Below are 19737 nucleotides of genomic sequence, written 5' to 3'. Positions count from 1 at the left end.
GAAGGGAAGGGAAGGGAAGGGAAGGGAAGAAAGCCAGGTAAGACACATTGTCATCACAAGCCGGTGAAAGGAGGAGGGTTTTTAATAGAAAGAACTAAGTTTGGCCAGGATGTGGTCCTTGGGTTCTGTCCTCTACTCCCTGTGAACTAGCCGTGATGGCGAGTGCTCGTAACACCAGCATTCAGATCCTCTCTGGCCCTTTCTGGGAGCTCACCCTTCATTCACTCCTCTTGGGGCACGGAGCTACAACAGAACAGGCTTACCCGTCTCTCATTAAAGGAGTCGTTCATGTTGACCCCACAGGCCAGGTCAGGCCTGGGGAAGGTTTCTGACCAGCCATCCTGTGTGCAGTTCCGGAACAGAGACCCTGAGGGTGACAAGGGTGCAGCAGATGAATAGTGGAATCATTACAAGGAAATCTCTGGCAACATGTAAATATTGACATCATTCTACAGGTGGGCAAGTTGAGGCATGCAGTGGCCATGTAGCATGCCCCACATCATAGCTCAGTAAATGGAGGAAGAGGGTTGGACCTGCAGGACGCTTCACGTTTTTGTATGAATGCCCTTCCTTACTCCCACCCCGGTTCTGCTGGCGTGATAGGTGGGTCCCGAGCACCTGGGTGGATGCTGGATCCCTAGGCTCTCACGGTTAGAACCTTGCTCTAAAGTTGCTCTCCCTCCACCCCATCTCTCCTTCTCCCCTCTCTCTCCTGTCTGTCTGTCTGCCTGTATGTCTGTCTCTCTTCTCCCTTTCTCCCTCTCTCCCTCCTGTCTTTCTCTGTCTGTCTGTCTATCTCTCTCTCTCTGTATGTCTGTCTCTCTCTCTCTCTCTCTCTCACTCACTCACTCTCTTTCTCTCTCTCCCCCTCCCTCTGTGTGTGTGTGTGTGTCTAGGTCAGAGGTCAACCTCGGGTCCCATTCCTCAGATCCATCCACCTTGGCCTTTGGAGACAGAGTCAGTCTCTTCCTGCCTTTGGAACTTGCCAACTACACTGAGCCAGCTGGTTAGTGAGTCTCAGGGATGCACCTGCCTCCGCCTCCCTGGTGCTGGCATTCCATGTGCATTGTATGTCCGGCTTGGCTACCAGACTCAGGTGTTTGTGCTTGACCACTGTGTCTTGCTCATCTCACCAGATGAAAGCCAGCAGAGGCCACTGGGGTAAATAAAGTACACCAGACAGTTGTCCCTTGTGGGAAGAATTGGGTTATTATTCCTTTAGCCACAATGTTAATGCCACTCTATTGGGAGCAACTGTGTTTGCCCACCATCCCTGCCTGGCAGGTTAGAGGTTGACTCTTTGGACCACATGAGTAATTGATTTCTGGAACCAAGAGTGTGGCCCAGAGTCATTGGGCATCGACACTGGCTTGCTGCACAGGCAGAGTAATAAATAAGGCTGACAGATAGGATCTCTTTTCATAGAGAGCAGGCTTGAGTTCCCTGCTGTACGGGGAACTGCTGGGTGGGGAGGATTTCCCGAGGTGGGCATGCATGCATGTGCTTGTGCATGGGCACATATATGGGCTCAGGGAATCTCGCCAGGACCACTTGCATGCTAGTACACATTCTAACACTTATCTGTTGGGAATTGGTTCTAGTACTTTGTCTTATTTTGGCTCCCAAAAGTTGCTCTTCTAGACCTAAGGGTCCCTGCCCCCATCAGGGTGTAAAGTCTTAGCATTCAAGGGAGGGGTGAGAGAGCTTTGGAATGAAGTCAGGGAGGAAGGTTGTGGGGTGGGAAAGAAGGACGGTCAAATGTGGGCTGACTAGATAGAAAGACATAGCTCTAGAACCAAAGGCCCTCAGCACAGGCCGAGATGGTATCTCTCTACGGGTCCAGCAGAGCACAGCTGCCTGCCTGTCTACAGTCCTCAGGGACCCAGCAGCATTCCAGAGATATCTGACTATGACTCAGTTGGTTCCTGAAACTTTGACAAAACTAGGGTGCTGCAGCGAAAGAATGGGCGTTCTCTGTGCCCTTAACTCCACTCACTTCCTCTGGGATTCTTTCCTGACAGGGACGGAGGTTCCTTCAGAAGAGCCCGGAAGCTGGCATTTGCAGGCCTGTGTATGCATGCATGTGCATTTCAGGGAAGAACCTGTCCAAAATTTCATTTGCTTCTCAAGTCCCTGGGATCCTACCTAAAAAGCTGGACCAGCACATGATCCCACCCAGAAACTTGTGTGTGTGTGTGTGGTATGTTTGTGGTGTGTGTGGTGTGTTTGTGGTGTGTGTGGTGTGTGTGTATTACAGGCAGGCACCTGCGCCCGGCTTTCACGGTGGGAACTGAGCTCTCTGCCCCTCATGTTTGCAGTAAGCCCTTTACCATCAGAGCTGCCTCCCAGCCACTTCTTTTACTTAGTTTTGGGACACAGTCTCTAAGTTGCTCCGAAAGACCCTAAACTTGGGGATCTTCCTGCCTCCACTTAGAGGAGGCTGGGTCTACAGGCCTGTGGTATCAAGGCCTACAAAGCACATTTTAAACAAGGGACATTGGAAATACCAGTGCTGTTTAAAGAATCAAAGGAACGTCTCCTTGAAGGAACACTCTGGGCCCGGAGTGAGAACTATCTGGGGCAGGAAGCAGCCTGCAGTTTTTCTAGTCATCCAAATACCTGTCGGGGCCAGCATGGAAACTGCTGTGGGGAAAGCTACTTAGGAACTAACTCTAGAATGCATTTGCCTCCCTCCAAAGGAAGTTGTCCTTAACAGTGGCTGGAGTCCATGAGCACTTCTCCCTGGGGTTAGGGACACACCACACCGCGGAAGCTTCCTCACTGGAGGGGCAAGAGGCAAAAGTCCAATCGGATCTGAGACAGCACTACGCAAGAGAAAACTTCCCGGTGACTAGCGGGCCCAGACAGGTCCTGACCCACGCTCTTGAGCCAGCCAGCACCCTGAGGCTAGGTATGACCGACCCAGTGAGCTGAAGATCCTCCCACCAGCCCTGGAGCCAGGCCAGCTCCTAGAAGGCAGGGCCTCAGGGTAAGCCCGTGTCCCCACAGTGACACCTTGTGGCAGGTAGATGAAACTGCAGCAGCAGAAAACTGATTTGTGGGGGGACTAGGCTGTGAATTACCAACCATTCAGAGGTGGGTGGGAGTTCAAGCAGTTAACCGCGGAGAGATGTGACCAGGCAGGCATTTGGTCACCTTTGTGGCCACAGGTACTGGCTCTTCCTGGTCATGCTGCAGGAGGGTAGGTGTGGGGCTCTAAGAAGGCTTTTTGGAGGGAATGCCTGGTACAGATGAGAAGCATACATACTTTTCAACAGGATGCCTACCGACCACGGGTGGTACCTGGACGTTAGGTCAGTACATTGCTCCAAGCCATGGCTGCATGAACGGCCTAAGCCCCAAGCTTCGCAGACCCAAGTACCTAACGTGGAGGAATTCTGCCAGGAAGATAGACCCTTGGTAGAATTGAAGACATGAGCATGGCAGGGGATGGGGCTATGATGGAGAGGTGGAGGTTCACGAGGAAAAAAAGGGAGGTGGTGGGGAGGCAACAAAGGAAAATGTTTTAGATTTACTTCCAGGGCAGGGGATAGGCCAGATGGGAAACGCTTGCTGTGCAAACAGAGGTGCCCAAATTTGGGTCCCCAGCGTCCGTGTAAAGCTGGGCATGGCAGCATGGCACAGAATGCAGACGTACTCAGGTAAGGCACCCCTTCAGGAATCAGGGCACCCAGGGAAGCTTCTGGTCACCATCAAGGCCCAGAATAACGGGCACAAAAGTGTTCTAGAGACAGGCACTGTGGGGGTATCTGAAGCAACATGGCTGGTTGCTAAGGGAACAGAAATATTGAAAGAAGGGAGAGGGTTCCTAAACTGGGTTATGAGGTACATCTTAGCCAGTGCCAAGTCCTCTTCTTCCTCTTTTCCTCCTCTTCCTCTCTCCCTCCTCCCCTCCTCCTATTCCCCCTCCGCTTCCCCTTCTCCTTTCCCGCTTCTTTCCCTCCTCCTCCTGCTATTCCTCCTCCCATCCTCCCTTCCTCCCTCTCCTCTTTCCTCTCTTCCTCCTCTTCTTCCCCTTTCCTCCTCCTCTTCCTCCTCTTCTCCTTCCTTCTCTTCTTCCTCCTCTTCCTCCTCCCCTTCCTCCTCCTCCCCTTCCTCCTTCTCTTTTTCCTCTTCTTCCTTCTCCCCTCCTCTTCCTCTTCATCCTCCCCACTTCCCCCCTCCTCCTCCTTCCTCTCTTTCTCCCCCTCATTCTCTCTTTTCCCCAGCCCTCCTCTTTTTCTTCCTCCTTTTTATTACCCTTTTTCACTTGGACGCCAGTAGGGTGGTGAGAGAACAGCTTGTAGGAGTGAATTCTCTTCTTCTACTACTGGTGAGGACCAAGCTCAGATCAACAGGCTGGGCAGCAGGTACCTTTAACATGCTGAGCTAATGCAATGGCCCCAGCCTTCTTCATACTTCCCTAAAGCCTTGGTCTCCTGCTCCCTTCCTTAGGACCCTGCACTCTCACACACTCGTGCAAGGATTCCAGTCTCCTGAGATTTCCCCTTATCATTTCCTACACTGCTCCTCCTCAGGGCTTCCTGGCGCCCAAGTCCTCCTCTGAGAACCATTACAACCTCTGGTCGGGGTGCTTCTTGCCAAGTGGTTACCATCTCTCCTAGAGAGCAACTGCAGGAACTTCGGACACTGCACTTCCACGGTCTGGGCCAGCGCAGAGGAGGGCCAGCAGCTTATGTTGTCCCAAAACCCCTCACAGCCTGCAGAGAAGATTGAGATGGAGTGGGGCATGGGCCAAGGCCGCCCACCACCCTTGAACCCCAGTTCCCATTATACGCTGACATCTTGCACTCTGCCTTTCCAGGGCTGGGGCATGGGAGAGAGCAGGGTCTTGCACATACTGGGCAAGTGTTCTGCCTCTGAGATATTTCTCCAGCTCTTGCCCCACCCTTCATAGTTCCCAAAATCTTTCCCAAAAGCACCATCAACCAGAGGCAAGTGATTAACACGTATGGGGAACATATTTAACTTATAACACCAGGGCTAAGGATGTGCATGCTCGGTTGGAAGAGCACTTGCCTAGCATACCCAAGAGCCCTGGGTTTGGTCCCCAGCACCACAAAATCTGGCAGTGGTAGCACATGCCTATAATCCCAGTAAGGAGGAGGCAGGAGGATCAGGAGTTCAAAGTCATGCTCAACTACATAGTAGGTTTGAGGCCAGCCTGGGCTACACAAAACTCTGTGTCAAGAAACAAAAACTATACCATCCAAGCAATGGTCTCCTAGAACCACTCTTTTAGACCTCCCCTCCCCCACCCCCATCTTTGTCCTGGGGCCATAGGTTGCTCTTGCCCCACCCTTCACCCTACCTCTGAACTTCTCCCAGGCCCACTAGGTGCTGGTGACAATGACAGGGCAAAACATACCACATCTGACTCACCTTCTCACCTCCCCAGACTGCTGTACCCTCTGCTAACCCAATTCAAACTTGCCACACACACACACACACACACACACACCTCCTTGCCTCTTCACAATGTCCCTGAGCCTGCCTGGGATCATCCAGTGCCTTGGGACAGGTCAGGTGGTTGGAGACTATGATTGGGCACCAGATGGCAAGCTAGGCAGACACATTCTGCCTCTGTTTCCTGTCTGGGTCAACTCAGTAAGCCACCCCACCTCACTCTTTTTCATGGCTTCTGCTTCTCTGAAAGTGGGGGCTGAATCAGATGCCTTGGGTCCCTTCCACGACACCAAACCAGAGGACCCCAATAAAGACATGGAACTGAGAAGCCAGCATGGATGTTAAAAGCATCTGTATGCAGAGGGGACTGGTGTGAACTGGTGTGAACTGTTCCTCTCATCCCTCCATTCGGGGATCCCTGCCATTGGTCCCTCCACTGGTTCGCTGGCCTCATACTGAGTGCCCTCACTATGAGGCTCGGGAGCTTTGGCTGTAGGCCACCAGATATGTTTCTGCTCTTGGGGACCCTCTGCTTGGTGGACAATAGTGTTCTCTTTAGAAGCTAGGTCAGTGATCGCCTCTGCCTGTATGCGCTGAGAGCTGGGACACTGCACACTCAGCTGGGGAAGAAGGGAACTCTTATGCATATTAGGCTATCAACTGAGCCACATCCCAGACCTGGTTATTGTGATATGAATAGAAATGTCCCCTACTGGTTCCTGTACTCATCAGTTGGTCCCCAGAGGGCAGCACAGTTCTAGGAGGTTCTGAAAGTTTGTGAGGGGAGTTTGTTGAAGGGAGAAAGTCACTAGGGTCCAGTCTACGAGTGTTTGCACAGTACTCAGTCTCTTTCTTACGCCCTGCCTCCTGTCCACCATGAGACAAACAGCTTCCTTCTGAATGTGCTATTACCACCACGACTGTCTGCCTCACCACAGGCCTAAGGTCTGTAGGGCCGAGGACAAGAGACTAAATTCTTGGAACTGTGAGAAAAAATAAATTCCTCCTCTCTTAGGTTGTTTATGTCAGAGCAACAAGGAAACCACCCAGTATAGACAGGGTTCCAGGGGCCCAGCAAAAGCATCTGCCAAACGAAGGACTAGATAGATGCTGGTCCTTCCAGGAACCCGGGAGATGAGCAGCTCTTGAATGCTTCTGAATCTTCATCCAGGATCTCACAGGGAGCCTGGGGCAGACAGCCCTGTGCATTTCTGTCTTGGAACAGCTATGGAGTGCCTGTCTGTCCCACCACCCCAGAGGCCAGTCTTTCTCCAGGCACCCATGGGTGTTCTCTCCAGGTCTGGGAAGGGTCTTCCCACGCGTCCCTGGGTGTGACAGTTAACGTCTACTGTCAACTTGATGGGATGTAGAACCGCTTAGGAGATAAACTTCTGAGCGTGTCTGGGTTTTCTAGACTGAGTTAACTAGGGTGGGCAGAGCCACCCTGAGTGTGAGCAGCACCGTTCCATGGGCTGGGAAAAGAAAAAGGAGAGAGCGAGCTGAGGACAGACATGCATTTCTTCTCTGCTGACTGGATGCCGTGGGAGCAGCTGGCTCCTGACGCCGTGCCTGCCACAATGGTCTGCACCCTCCAACTGTGAGCACAAACCAACCCCGTCCTTTCTTAAGCTGATCTTGTCACAGTGATGAGAAAATAATATAACAGGTGTGACTTGGTCCTAGGAGGGTCCTTTCCAGAAAACGAATGCTTTCTGTTTCTGGCATTTGGAGTCCCAGGAGGTCAAAGAGGAACCTGTGTCCCCCCCTTCCTTAAGCAGGTCTCTCCATGTGGCTGCAGAATGTGGTCTCCTTGTCTACTCCATGCTTTCTCCAGTCCTGGGGACAGATGGCCACTTCCAGAAACTATTAGCCACCTGAGAAGTGGGACTCGGAGCCGTCTGGGGCAGGCCAAGCCACCAGGCCACTAGCCAACGGCTCCAGTCCATGTGGTAGGTGACCTTGCCTGCCTGGCCAGACAGAATGAGGTGTCAGAATGTGTGAGAGTCTACTTGGCGGGAGGAGGGGGGGTCACGTTGGGCAGGGTCCACAGAACAGCCAACCTAGAGCTGGCTAGGTCATGGCAAAGGTTCCTCAGGGTAGGAGGCACCCCTGCCAGCTGGCTCAGGGCCACACTCCTCCTGTCAGCCAGGCCCTGGGCAGGGGTGGAACTATGCCAGGCCTGAGCTATGAGAAGGACAGGTGTCACAGGGAGTCAACGCCCCATCCTTGGAAGAAGAATGGAGGAGTCCAGGGTCGGGAGACAAATGCAGGAGGAGTCTGAAGCTGGGGTCCTGTCTCCTCAGCCCAGTGAAGGGTTGCCTGCCAGGCTGCCTGTCCTCCATATCAGGAGAACTGGCTCTCAACCCTGCACTTACTGAAGACCCACAGATGCTCTTATTTGCCCGGTTTAGCTCCATCTCTGAGCAAGGAAAGGCTGAGAGCAGACCTTTGAATTCCTGGCAGGTGAGGAAACTGCTCACACGGAAGCAGTTTTTCGGCGGTGCTTATCTGGACTATTTTTATTTTACTGGTTATGTGGTTTTTAGAAAATTTACTTTGTCTTCAGAAGATGGGGGGGGAGGTGCAGGGAAATGTTAACAGGATGCTGGGGCTTCAGCTCTGCTGGGGGGAAGTGCTGGCCTAGCACATAGGAAGCTCTGAGTCCAGCTCTAGCACCACAGTACCAGACATGGTGACACACACCTGAAATCTCAGCACCCAGGAAGTGGAGGAAGAGGATCAAAGGCCAAGGTCAGCTTTGACGATTGAGTGAGTCTGAAGCCAGTCTGAGCTACATGAGACCTGGGGAGAAAGGAAGAGAGAGGGGGAGAGAGAGAGAGAAACAGAGAGAGAGACAGACAGACAGAGAAAGAGAGTGAGAGACAGAGAGAGAGACAGACAGACAGAGAAAGAGAGAGAGAGACAGAGACAGAGAGACAGAGAGAGACAAGAGAGAGAGACAGAGAGACAGAGAGAGACAGAGAGACAGAGACAGAGAGAGACAGAGACAGAGAGACAGAGACAGAGACAGAGAAAGACAGAGAGAGAGGAGAGAGGAGAGAAAGAGACAGAGAGAGACAGAGAGAGAAATAGAGAGACACAGAGAGAGACAGAGACAGAGAGACAAGAGAGAGACAGAGAGAAAGAAAGGAGAGAGAGAAATAGAGATACAGAGAGACAGAAAGGAGGGAGAAATAGAGACACAGAGAGAGACAGAGAGAGAAAGAAAGAAAGAAGGAGAGAGGGAAAAGAGAGCAGGAAAGAGGGAGGAAAGAGTAAAGAAAGAAAGGAGGAAGGAAAGGAGGGAGAGAAGAAAAAGAAAAGGCACAAGGCCCCTCAAAAGCCATACAATTGATGTGAAAAAATGGCTCAGAGGAGAATGGCTACAGAGACCATACCACAGCCAGCCCAGCAGAGCACATTTCCCCAGCCAGCCCTGCAGAGCACACTTCCCCAGCCAGCCCTGCAGAGCACAACTTTCCCAGCCAGCCCTGCAGAGCACACTTCCCCAGCCAGGCACAGAAGGGCCCTGTGGCTACAGATAGTGATTTCATAGCTACTACCCATACAGGGCAAAGTCTGAGGTGTTTTCAATAAATACCAAGAAAACAGGAGGGATCAGATTCAGGGAGGATGGAGAGAGAGAGAGAGCCCTGGGAGCGACAGCTGGAATCAGTGGCCACCTCAGGGATGAGCTAGAAATCTAGTGTAACGGAAACTCCCAGGAATCTATGAGGGTGGCCTTAGCTAAGACTCCTAGCAATGGAGGACATAAAGTCTGAAGTAGCCATCTCCTGGAACCAGCAAGACTTCCAGTGGAAGAATTAGGACAGCAACCCAGCCACAAAACCCTTCCGTGCTTCGACGTTCAAGATGTGCTGGGGTAAAGGTGGCTTAGAGATTGTGGGAGTGGCCAACCAATGACTAGTCCAGCTTGAGACCCATGAGTCCATCCCTGACACTGCCGAGAGATCCAGGGCCAGAGGCCAGAGAGCCCAGAGACCTAGGACAGAACCAAACACGACTCACACATACAAAAAAAGCCATGGAATGATGCCTAATGGTATTCTGCTGCCCTCATAGATTGGAACCTAGCCCAGTGGTCACCAGAGAGGCTTCACCCAGCAACGGATGGGAACAGATGCAGAGACCACAGCCAAATGCCAGGTGGAGTTCAAGCAACCCTGCCAAAAAGGAGAAGAGAGGATCGTAGGAGCCACAGAGCTAAGGACACCACAACCCACAGAATCAACCAACCTGAGACCGAAACACCAGCCAGGGAGCATGGATCTGACCTATACTCTCTCTGCACACAGGTTCCAGTTGTGTAGCTTTATCCTGTGGGACCCCTGACAGTGGGAGCAGGGACTGTCTCTGACTCTGTTGCCTGCTTTTGGGAACCCTTTTCCTCATACTGGGTTGCCTTGTCCAGCGTTAATACAAGGAGGGGAGGTGCCTGGTCTTACTGCAACTGCATATACCATGTCTGGTTGATATCCATGGGAGGCCTGCCCTTTTCTGAAGAGAAAGGAGGGAGAAGTGGGTGGAGGAGATGAGTAGAGGGAAGGGGGGACTAAAGGATAGGAGGGAGATATATAGAAATAATAAACAAACGGGGCTGGAGAGATGGCTCAGCGGTTAAGAGCACCGACTGCCCTTCCGAAGGTTGTGAGTTCAAATCCCAGCAACCACATGATGGCTCACAACCGTCTGTAATGAGATCTGATGCTACAGTGTACTTACATATAATAAATAAATAAATATTAAATAAATAAATAAATAAACAAACAACAAGCAGATAGACAGACAGACAGACAAGAGAAATGCCAAGGCTTAAGTGTCAGCTACCCCAGGAGAATAGAGTCAAACTAAAAGCCACAACTAAGAGAGAATGATTTGTTGCCACCCAGTGGAAGGAGAGAGTCCGCTAGCCTTAGGAAGCCCCTAGCCCCTGAATCTGTTCCAGGCCCGAGGCAGATACCCAGCACCATATGCCTGTGTCTTGCCTAGAGATAGTCCCAGATGCAGGTGTACGGTGAAAGTGGGAACTGGGAAATGGAGGAAGGCTGAGTGGAAAGGCAGAACAGGGCGTTGGAGATCTTCAGGGCCCCAGCCAGTAGGGTGCCTGGCTCACAGAGAGCCAGTCCTCGGCCAACTTTTACTCTTTCCTGTGTGGGTGCACAGGGCCACCTTCAGGGCTTATTTATCCACCAGCACAGATGGTCTGATGATAACCTGGGACTATTTCTGGAGTGTAGGACTTGGAACACCCCTGCTCTGGGACCGTGCACCTGCTGATGGAGATCACCGGGGAGGACTTGGAACACCCCTGCTCTGGGACCGTGCACCTGCTGATGCAGGTCACCGGGGAGCCAGCCCGCGGTTCCTCCCTGCCTGATAAGAGCATTTTAGACTTGTTACACGTGGTTGCATAGTCTGATCAATACCAGGGGATCACAATCCCCCTGGAGTTGATTAAATGTGAGGTTCATGTCAACCGAAAAACACAAAAGTACAAAAACCCCCGTGTCTTCCCACTCAGGGGAGATCAGCTAGCTGGGGAGATAAGAAGAGAACACCGGTATGCTCCACTTGACGGGGAAGGCAGAACACCAAGGCCCAGAGAGGTCTTGCTGGAGGTCACACAGGCTCTATGTGACAAATCTGGATGGATGCCCAGGTCTGTTACCACGGAACCTACAAATATCTGGCCACCACACTATCCTTCTGGAACATTCTCCTTGTAAGGAGAGCCAGAAACTTCCCCCAGCCCCCTCTGAGAGGACGGTGGCTTCTACAAACCCAGTAATAAACACCCCAGTAGGGTGGCAGCTAAGACATTCCCACGGAGTGGAATGGGCCCCCTGACTCAAAAGAGCTGAAGAGCCAATTCTTTTATATGTAATAATTATTCCAGGGTTGGTGACTCTCCATGAGTGGCATTTCCTGTCGTTTGTCTAGTTTTCAAACATTAACCTCTACCTGAGAGAAGCAACAGCTTAACCATTAACCCCAGGCCCCCAGCAGAGTCCCCTGACCACTCCAGAGCACATGAGCCAAGATAGATCCTTGTGAGGGATTGAGAGCTGAGTTTATTGGAAACCCACTGAGGTGGCAGGGCAGCTGAGGGGCATACATCAGCCTCTCCCAGGCCTCACATCAGGCTCAGAGCCTGTGACACCTGCCTGGTTCTAAGAACAACCTTCAACCAGTCTCTCTCTGTCTCTCTGTCTCTGTCTCTTTCTCTCTGTGTGTGTGCACATGTGAACGTGTATATTCATGTGTGTGCCTGTGTGTGTGCATGTGTTCCTGTGTATTAGTGTGTGTGTGTGTATGTGTGCGCACGTGAGAGCATGCATTTGTATGTGTGTGTGCACACGTGTTCCTTCATATTCATGTTGGGGGGGAGGCATGAGCATGTATGTTCATGCGTTCCTATGTACTCATATGTGTGTGGGTGTCTGTGGAAGTCAGCAGACAACCTCAGATGTCATATCCTGTCCTTGAGACAGTATCTCTCACTGGTCTGAAACTCGCTTGTCTGGCTGTCCGTGAGCTTCAAGAAACTGTATATGCCTCCATCCCAGCACTGCAAGTGCCATCTCCCCAGCCCCAGACTGTCTTCTTAATGATCCACTCTTAGATGATAGGCTGCAAAGAGAGACTAGGAATTCAATTAACACTTAAATGTAAAATTTATAATAGAGTTGATTGATAATAATGATACGTATTCACCTATGGATCGGTTGACTGACCATGATCCTAGAGACTGAATGGAAAGAAGGTCTTGTCCACTGTAGGCAGGTAGTCTGTCACTTGAGCAGCACTCCTAGCTCCAATGATGAATATTTAGATTCATAATCTCTGTACCTTACCCACTTTCTCTCACTTATCATTATACTTCTGACACAGACATGATCATCTCCATTCTAGAGGTCAGACTCGGGACGTTAAATGATTTCCTACAATCACATCCAATGAATGCCAGCCAGCACTCCCTAAACAGGAACACTGGGCTTGGTCAGCAGTGCCTTCTTTGGAAATCAGGAGTGGAAGGGTGCTATGCATGGCCATATTTGTGAAGATGCTCCCTGGCCGGACTGGAGAGATGGCTAGGTTGGGAAGCTCAGTGGTTAAGAGCACTTATTATTCTTGCAAAAGATCTAAGTTTGAGTCCCAGCCCCCACATACTGGTTCGGAACCTTCCATAACTTCAGTTCCAGGGGACCCGATGTTGTCTTCTGACCTCCTCATGCACCCAGAAGTGCATGCTGCACACAGACATACGTATGAGAAAAATCGTATACGTGTAAAATAAAATAAATCTAAAAATAAAATGTTAAAGGTTCAAAGATGCTTCCTAGTCCTTAGAGGGCTTTCAGAGAGAGAGAGGCATCAGTAGTCACCCAGCAGCCAATGATGTGCATCTCCATCTAGCGCTGAAAGGAATCCTCTCTGCAGGATGCTCTCAGGCAGTCTGTTCTGGGTTTCTTAGTCAGGCACCATCAGCAGATGTGTTCCCTTCCCCCTACTTCAGCCACCCTGGCCCCCATCCTGGCCCTCTGACCTTGCTCATCCCAATGGGTCAAGAGTGTGGAGGGGGGACCAAGGGTGTCATGACACACTTCCCACCAAACCTTCCCTTTGCACTGGGGAGACGATCTGATGGGCCAAGTGCTTACTATACAAACATGAGGACTTGAATTAGGAGACCCAGAACCTACATAAAGCTAGGTGTAATCCCAGCATGCCTGTGGAGGAAGGGCACAGAATAGTCCCTGGGAGCTCTCAGGCCAGCTAGCCTGGCACGGGCATCAGTGTGGAAGCCTTGTCTCAAACAAAGTGAGAGGCAAGGAGCCGTTGTCCTCTGACTTCATACATACACCCTACACACACACACACAGACATATACGTATCCTACACACACCATACACAAGCACACACTCAGAGATTTATAAACGAACAAAAGATGAACAAAAGACTCACCTTGATATACTATGTGTGAAGAAGCAGACGGTGAGAATACACTGGCTGTTCCCAGAGAAAGGAGACATGAGGGTGCTGCCTTCTGAGTCCATGAACACCATGTACCCCACCCGACAGCTGATGGGGTGCACAAAACTGAACCCACTCCGGACAGCCCACCTGGTCCCGGGGACAGGCTTCCCACCCCGAAAACTGGACAGGATCCACCTGCAGAGGGCCCCTGGGCTGAGGGGGGGCCTCCTACCTGATGCCGTCTCCAGCCCCGGAGCTCCTTTCTTCTCTCTGGAGAGCTCCTGCAGGCACTGGGCCCGTTCCTCAAGCAGTACACGCCGCACATCACACAATCGGGGCAGAGCTTCCACCTGCAAGTGGAACATGGAAGATTCTCGGCAGTGCTGCTGAGAGCCGTGCCTCCCTCAAGCAAGAAAGGGCAGGGAGGCAGAGGGTGACACAGGGTGGGAATACCAATTCCCACAAGGGTGTCCAACATTAGCTTCAACGTCGCAGTGAGGATCTCCACCTGACCGACTCTGTGAGGATGAGGTCAAAATGGTCTCCACAGATACCAACCCTCTGCCTCCCGGCCGGCCAGGAATAAGAAAGAAAGAGGAAGAAGGAACCTCTTAGCCCCATTCCCCTTTTCAAGGGTACGAGTACAATGACCTTCCCCCTTGATCTCCACTTAAGAGGTCCACATCGAGGCTGGTGAGATGGCTCAGCGGGTAAGATCACCGACTGCTCTTCCAAAGGTCCTGAGTTCAAATCCCAGCAACCACATGGCGGCTTACAACCACCCAGGCTGGAGCGAGCAGGGACTGAGCGAGTGGGGCTGACCTGAGTGAGCAGAGGTCCTAAAAGTCAATTCCCAACAACCAGATGAAGGCTCACAACTATCTGTACAGCTACAGTGTGTACTCATATACATAAAATAAATAAATAAATCTTTAAAAAATAAAAATAAAAAAAGAGGTCCACCATCTCCAACATCACCAAGATTGGATAGCTCTTTGGCATGGAGGATTTGAGGACCATCCCACAATCAATTTTTAGAAAAAATAAGTTCTTAAGAGCAACTGCAGTAAACATATACAGATTTGTATGACTAAGAAGTATATGATGTTGATAAAAGAATTCAATGGTAGAAATAAGTGCATAGAGATGCCTCTCGTTTCTGGGTCCTTGCCCAGCCTGTTCTCAGTGAATGTTATCAAGTCAAAACTGCAGCTAAGACCCTCTACCGACCAATCTTCTCTCCTTCCCAGAATTCTACAGGGTCGGCTGCAGAGTGATTTTGTAAGACTGCCCACTTCTCTGAATTATTCTGAAAAACTTAGCTTTGCCTTTCCTTCTTCGCCCATTGGTTCTCGGCATACTTTCTCTGGTACTCCGGGTTCTTCACTCTTTTTATAAAGGTCTCCTCCCCACCATGGGGCTGCAGACTGCTGTGTGGCCGGCTCATGGCCATGCCAGATTAACTCTCTCCCTCTCTTCTCTACTCTCCTCCTCCAGGTAGTGGCTGAGATTTACAGCTTACCTGCCCTGGGATTTTTCTCTTAAACTCTAATGAAACTGACCTGGAGCTCCAAGTAGATGTACTTAAGGGATGGGGATGTGGAAGCATCTATGGAGCCTGGGTTCAATCTCCAGCTCTATATGAACTAGGTAAAATGGTCCATGCCTATACTCCTAGCACATGGGTGATCAGGGCAGAGGATTGGGGTCTAAATAAGATCCTGCCTTTATAAGAAAACAAACAGAAACCTCTAATGCACCTGGGCGAGCATCACACAGGTATGTAACACAGGGGACAGCGTGTCATGGCTGACGGCTCGCACCCAACTTCATCAGAAATGGAAGTCCACATATCTCTAGCCAGAAAAAGCATCCAAACGTAAACGGCTTGGCATGGCAGTGCCGTCACCTTCTCACCACTGTAAAGTCAGGGGAATGAAGGGTCATTCCCCTGTGAGTCCAGGGCAGGCTTGCTAGAGGACTCAGCAACACGTTTAATCTGTGTTAGGAAGCACTGAACTATTTCTACAGAAACCCCATGCACTGCTCATGGGGTACGAGCCTCACCACAGTCTCAGGCTTCCTCTGTTCCTCCCCAAACCTGTTGCTTCTCTGTTGTTCTGGTTTAGGGTTTGTGTGTGTGTGTGTGTGTGTGTGTGTGTGTGTGTGTGTGCACATGCCTGTTTTTGAGACAGAGTCTCTCTGTTGTTCTGGTTTAGGGTATGTGTGTGTGTGTGTGTGTGTATGTGTGTGTGTGCACACACGTGCGCACATACATGCCTGTTTTTGAGACAGTCTCGCTGAACCTGGGGCTGACTGATTCAGCTGGGGTCCTGGCTGCTGTTTTGATTTGTGAACGTGACACAGGTTATCTGAGAAGAGAATCACCACTGAGGAGATACCTCCGTAAGACTGGCCTATAGGCAAGCGGGCAAGACATCTTCTTAGCTAGTGATTGCCCCTGAAATGTCCAGCCCCTTGTGGGTGGTGCCCCGCCCCTACACGGACGACCCTGTGTGGTATAAGAAAGCAGGGTGAGTAAGCCACAGGGAGCACGAAGTGCCAGAAGGCAACACTCCTCCGTGTTCCCTGCTTCAGTTCCTGTTCTAACTTCCTCCGACGATGGATTACAAGCTGTAAGACGAAATAAAGCCTTTTCTCCCCGAGTTGCTTTTGTTCGTGGTGTTTTATCACAGCGTGTGCAAGGATATTCATACATGTGTTTGGTATACCCTATTGGCTTTGTCGAGCTGGATAGATGGCTCAGTACTTGCCTTGCAAGCAGAGGACCTGCAATCCATCCCCCCAAATCCACATTAAAAAGAAAAATAAGCTAGGCATCATGGCTATAATATATTATATACACATATGAAGTTCTCAAAGGATAAACTAAAATAATTTTTAAAAGACAGGCATGGAAAAGGGCACTTGTAATTCCTCACTGGGGAATAGAGGATGCCTGAGGCTCACTGGAAAATTCTAGTGAGAGGCCCTGTGTCAAAACAACCAAGAACAGGGTGGGCAGTGCCCAGGGAACAGCTACGTTTGTCCTCTGCCCTCCACATATATGCATGCACATATGTGTATGGGTGCCAACACACATGTGCACACATATACACAAACATGAATACGTATGGACATGCAGTGTTAATAATTCTGCACGAAATTCACAGGAGCAAAAAGGTAAACAAAGATGAAGGATTGCTCTGAAGTCTATAGAGACAAAATTCCTTTAAGCAGTTAAAACACACACACATACACACACACACACACACACACACACACACACACACACACACGGAGTTTCTATTAGTACATGTTCTTCCTCGTTTCTCTTGTACCTGGGCCTGAGAGGCTAAATCGAAACTGGCCATGCTCCCTCCCCAATGTTTGCCTGTTTCTCCCTTGGCAACCACTCCTTGCTCACATTCATTTTTATCTCCATATTTTTAATTTGCATGTCTTAAAACAGCAAAACAGCAGTTCTCCCCCGTCTGCTCTCTCCTTCTCCCTCATGTGTGCACTCATGCATGTGCACTTGTGTGCATGCATGTGGAGAGACTTGAGGACAGCCTTGCAAGCACGAGGGCCTCAGACACTGTCTGTCGTGGTTGTTTTGTGTGGAGGCATGGTCTCTCCCTGGCCTGAAGTGTGTGAACAAGGCAAGCCTGCAAGCCGTCCACCATTTACCCATCTCTGCCTCTCCAGTCCTGGAATCACAAATGTGTGCTACGGTGCCCAGGTCTTTTCTTTTTGTGTGTATTATGGGGATTGAACTCATCTTAAAATTTATTTATGTTTATTTTTTAGATTATGTGTATATATGTATATCTACATATGGGGATGTGCATAAGTACAAGTACCCACAGTGGCCAAAAGAGGGCGCCAGACCACTGGAGCTGGAGATTGAGGCAGTTGGGGTGCCACCTGACTGTTTCTGAGAACCAAATTGCAGAAACAGTACTTGCTCATAACCTCATCTCTCTAGCACCCCTACCCATAACTCCACATTTCTTTTTTAAATTGGATATTTTCTTTATTTACATTTCAAATGTTATCCCCTTTCCCGGTTCCCCCTCTCCTCCCAGAAATCCCCTATCCCATCCCCCCTTCCCCTGCTTCTATGAGGATGTTCCTCCACCCACCCACTCACCCACCCACCCTCAATTCCCCTACACTGGGGCATCTATCAAGCTTTCACAGGACCAAGGACTTCTCCTCTGCTATATATGCCACTGGAGCCATGGGTCCCTCCATGTGTACTCTTTGGTTGGTGGTTTAGTCCCTGGGAGCTCTGGGGGTGGGAGGGGTCTGGTTGGTTGATATTGTTGTTCTTCCCATGGAGTTGCAAACCCCTTCAACACCTTCAGTCCTTTCTCTAATTCTTCCATTGGAGACCCCACGCTCAGTCCAATGGTTGGCTGTGAGCATCTGCCTCTGTATTGTAAGGCTCTGGCAGGGCCTTTCAGGAGACAGCTATATCAGGCTCCTTTCAACATGCATTTCTTGGCATCCACAATAGTGTCTGAGTTTGGTGACTGTATACGGGATGAATCCCTAGGTGGGACAGTATCTGGATGGCTTTTCCTTCAGTCTCTGCTCTATACTTTGTCTCCATATTTGTTCTTCTGAGTATTTTGTTCCCCTTTCTAAGAAGGACCAAAGTACCCACACTTTGTTCTTCCTTCTTGAACTTCATGTGGTCTGTGAATTGTATCTTGGGTATTCTGAGCTTCTGAGCTAATATCCACTTATCAGTGAGTGTATATCATGTGTGGTCTTTTGTGACTGGGTTATCTTACTCAGGATGATATTTTCTAGTTCCATCTATTTGCCTAAGAATTTCATCAATTCATAGTTTTTAATAATTGTACTCCATTGTATAAATGTACCACATTTTCTGCATCCATTCCTCTGTTGAAGGACATCTGGGTTATTTCCAGCTTCTGGCTATTATAAACAAGGCTGCTATGAACATAGTAGAGCATGTGTCCTCAATACATGTTGGAGCATCTTCTGGGTATATGCCCAGGAGTGGTATAGCTGGGTCCTCAGGTAGTACTATGTCCAATTTTCTGAGGAACCACCAGACTGATTTCCAGAGTGGTTGTACCAGCTTGCAATCCCACCAGCAATGAAGGAGTGTTCCTCTTTCTCCACATCTTCTCCAGGATCTGCTGTCACCTGAGTTTTTGATCTTAACCATTCTGACTGGTATGAAGTGGAATCTCAAGGTTGTTTTGATTTGCATTTCCCTGATGACTAAGGATGTTGAACATTTCTTTAGGTGCTTCTCTGCCATTCGATATTCCTCAGTTGAAAATTCTTTTTGTTTAGCTCTGTACCCCTTTTCTAATAGGGTTATTTGATTCTCTGGAGTCTAACTTCTTAACTTCTTTGTCTAAGTTAACTTCTTAAGTTCTTTGTATATATTGGATATTAACCCTCTATAAGATATAGGATTGGTAAAGATCTTTTCCAAATCTGTTGGTTGCCTTTTTGTCCTATTGACAGTGTCCTTTGCCTTACAGAAGCTTTGCAATTTTATGAGGTCCCATTTGTCAATTCTTGATCTTAGAGCATAAGCCACTGGTGTTCTGTTCAGGAACTTTCCCCCTGTGCCCATGTGTTCAAGGATCTTCCTCACTTTCTCCTCTATAAGTTTCAGTGTATCTGGTTTTATATGGAGGTCCTTGATCCACTTGGACTTGAGCTTTGTACAGGGAGATAAGAATGGCAACCCCCACATTCATAAAACAACACTATTTCTTGGATTATTGGAATATCTCAAGCTTCCTATTAAGGCAATTAAAGATTTAGATGTTTTAAATTCTCCCTAGAAATATTTCTCACTCCCAGATTCCGTACACTCTGTTCATATCACTTTCAGTGAACGCCATGCTCCATGTTTATAATGGCTTCTTTTGACAATGATGTATTGTTAGCTGTTGAAGTGAGTCCAGTAAGAGGATTATGTGTCCTTGGGCATTCTGTCTTCCCTGAGGTCAATAATTGCTGTGTTTTCTCATCTAATTACTTTCTGTGTACCTGCCGCTGACCTTCCCCTTCCTGTCCTCATGTTTTTCTAGAATTCCTGTTAGTCAAATGGTGGCCATCTGAATCAGCCCCCACCTCCTAACCTTTCAGCTTTCTGAGCTTTTGTTCTACCATTTCCATGAAAGAGTTCCTGGATGTTAGCATTTTGTCTAAGCTCCGCCCCACAGTTACCTGGCAACAGCCAGGTGTGCCTGACTTGCTCTAAAAGGAGCTGCTTGCCCCCTCTTGTGCTTGCTCTTGCTCCCACCTTCCTGC

General features: G+C 49.7%; 1 protein-coding gene and 1 long non-coding RNA gene across 3 annotated transcripts in view; one reads left to right on the top strand and one right to left on the bottom strand.

The window, feature by feature from the left end:
• Positions 1 to 19737, bottom strand: part of Sctr (secretin receptor) — a 62408-nt gene that overhangs the window by 30279 nt on the left and 12392 nt on the right. The window contains exons 2-5 of one of the 2 annotated variants that reach the window (XM_031380695.1): positions 13658 to 13775; positions 13414 to 13458; positions 4614 to 4721; positions 264 to 367 (exon numbers count right to left, since the gene is read on the bottom strand). In XM_031380695.1, the coding sequence (XP_031236555.1) occupies positions 264 to 367; positions 4614 to 4721; positions 13414 to 13458; positions 13658 to 13775 (375 nt within the window). The remainder of the gene's footprint in view (positions 1 to 263; positions 368 to 4613; positions 4722 to 13413; positions 13459 to 13657; positions 13776 to 19737) is intronic. The other variant, XM_031380705.1, reaches the window with a different exon arrangement.
• On the top strand, positions 6181 to 9898 carry LOC116097879. The gene is made up of 2 exons (XR_004121590.1): positions 6181 to 7024; positions 9511 to 9898. It is a non-coding gene; the product is annotated as an uncharacterized LOC116097879 (long non-coding RNA).

The sequence above is a fragment of the Mastomys coucha genome, unplaced genomic scaffold, assembly GCF_008632895.1.
Source record: "Mastomys coucha isolate ucsf_1 unplaced genomic scaffold, UCSF_Mcou_1 pScaffold1, whole genome shotgun sequence".
Lineage (NCBI taxonomy): Eukaryota > Metazoa > Chordata > Mammalia > Rodentia > Muridae > Mastomys > Mastomys coucha.
This window is presented reverse-complemented; position numbering and strand designations above follow the sequence as displayed.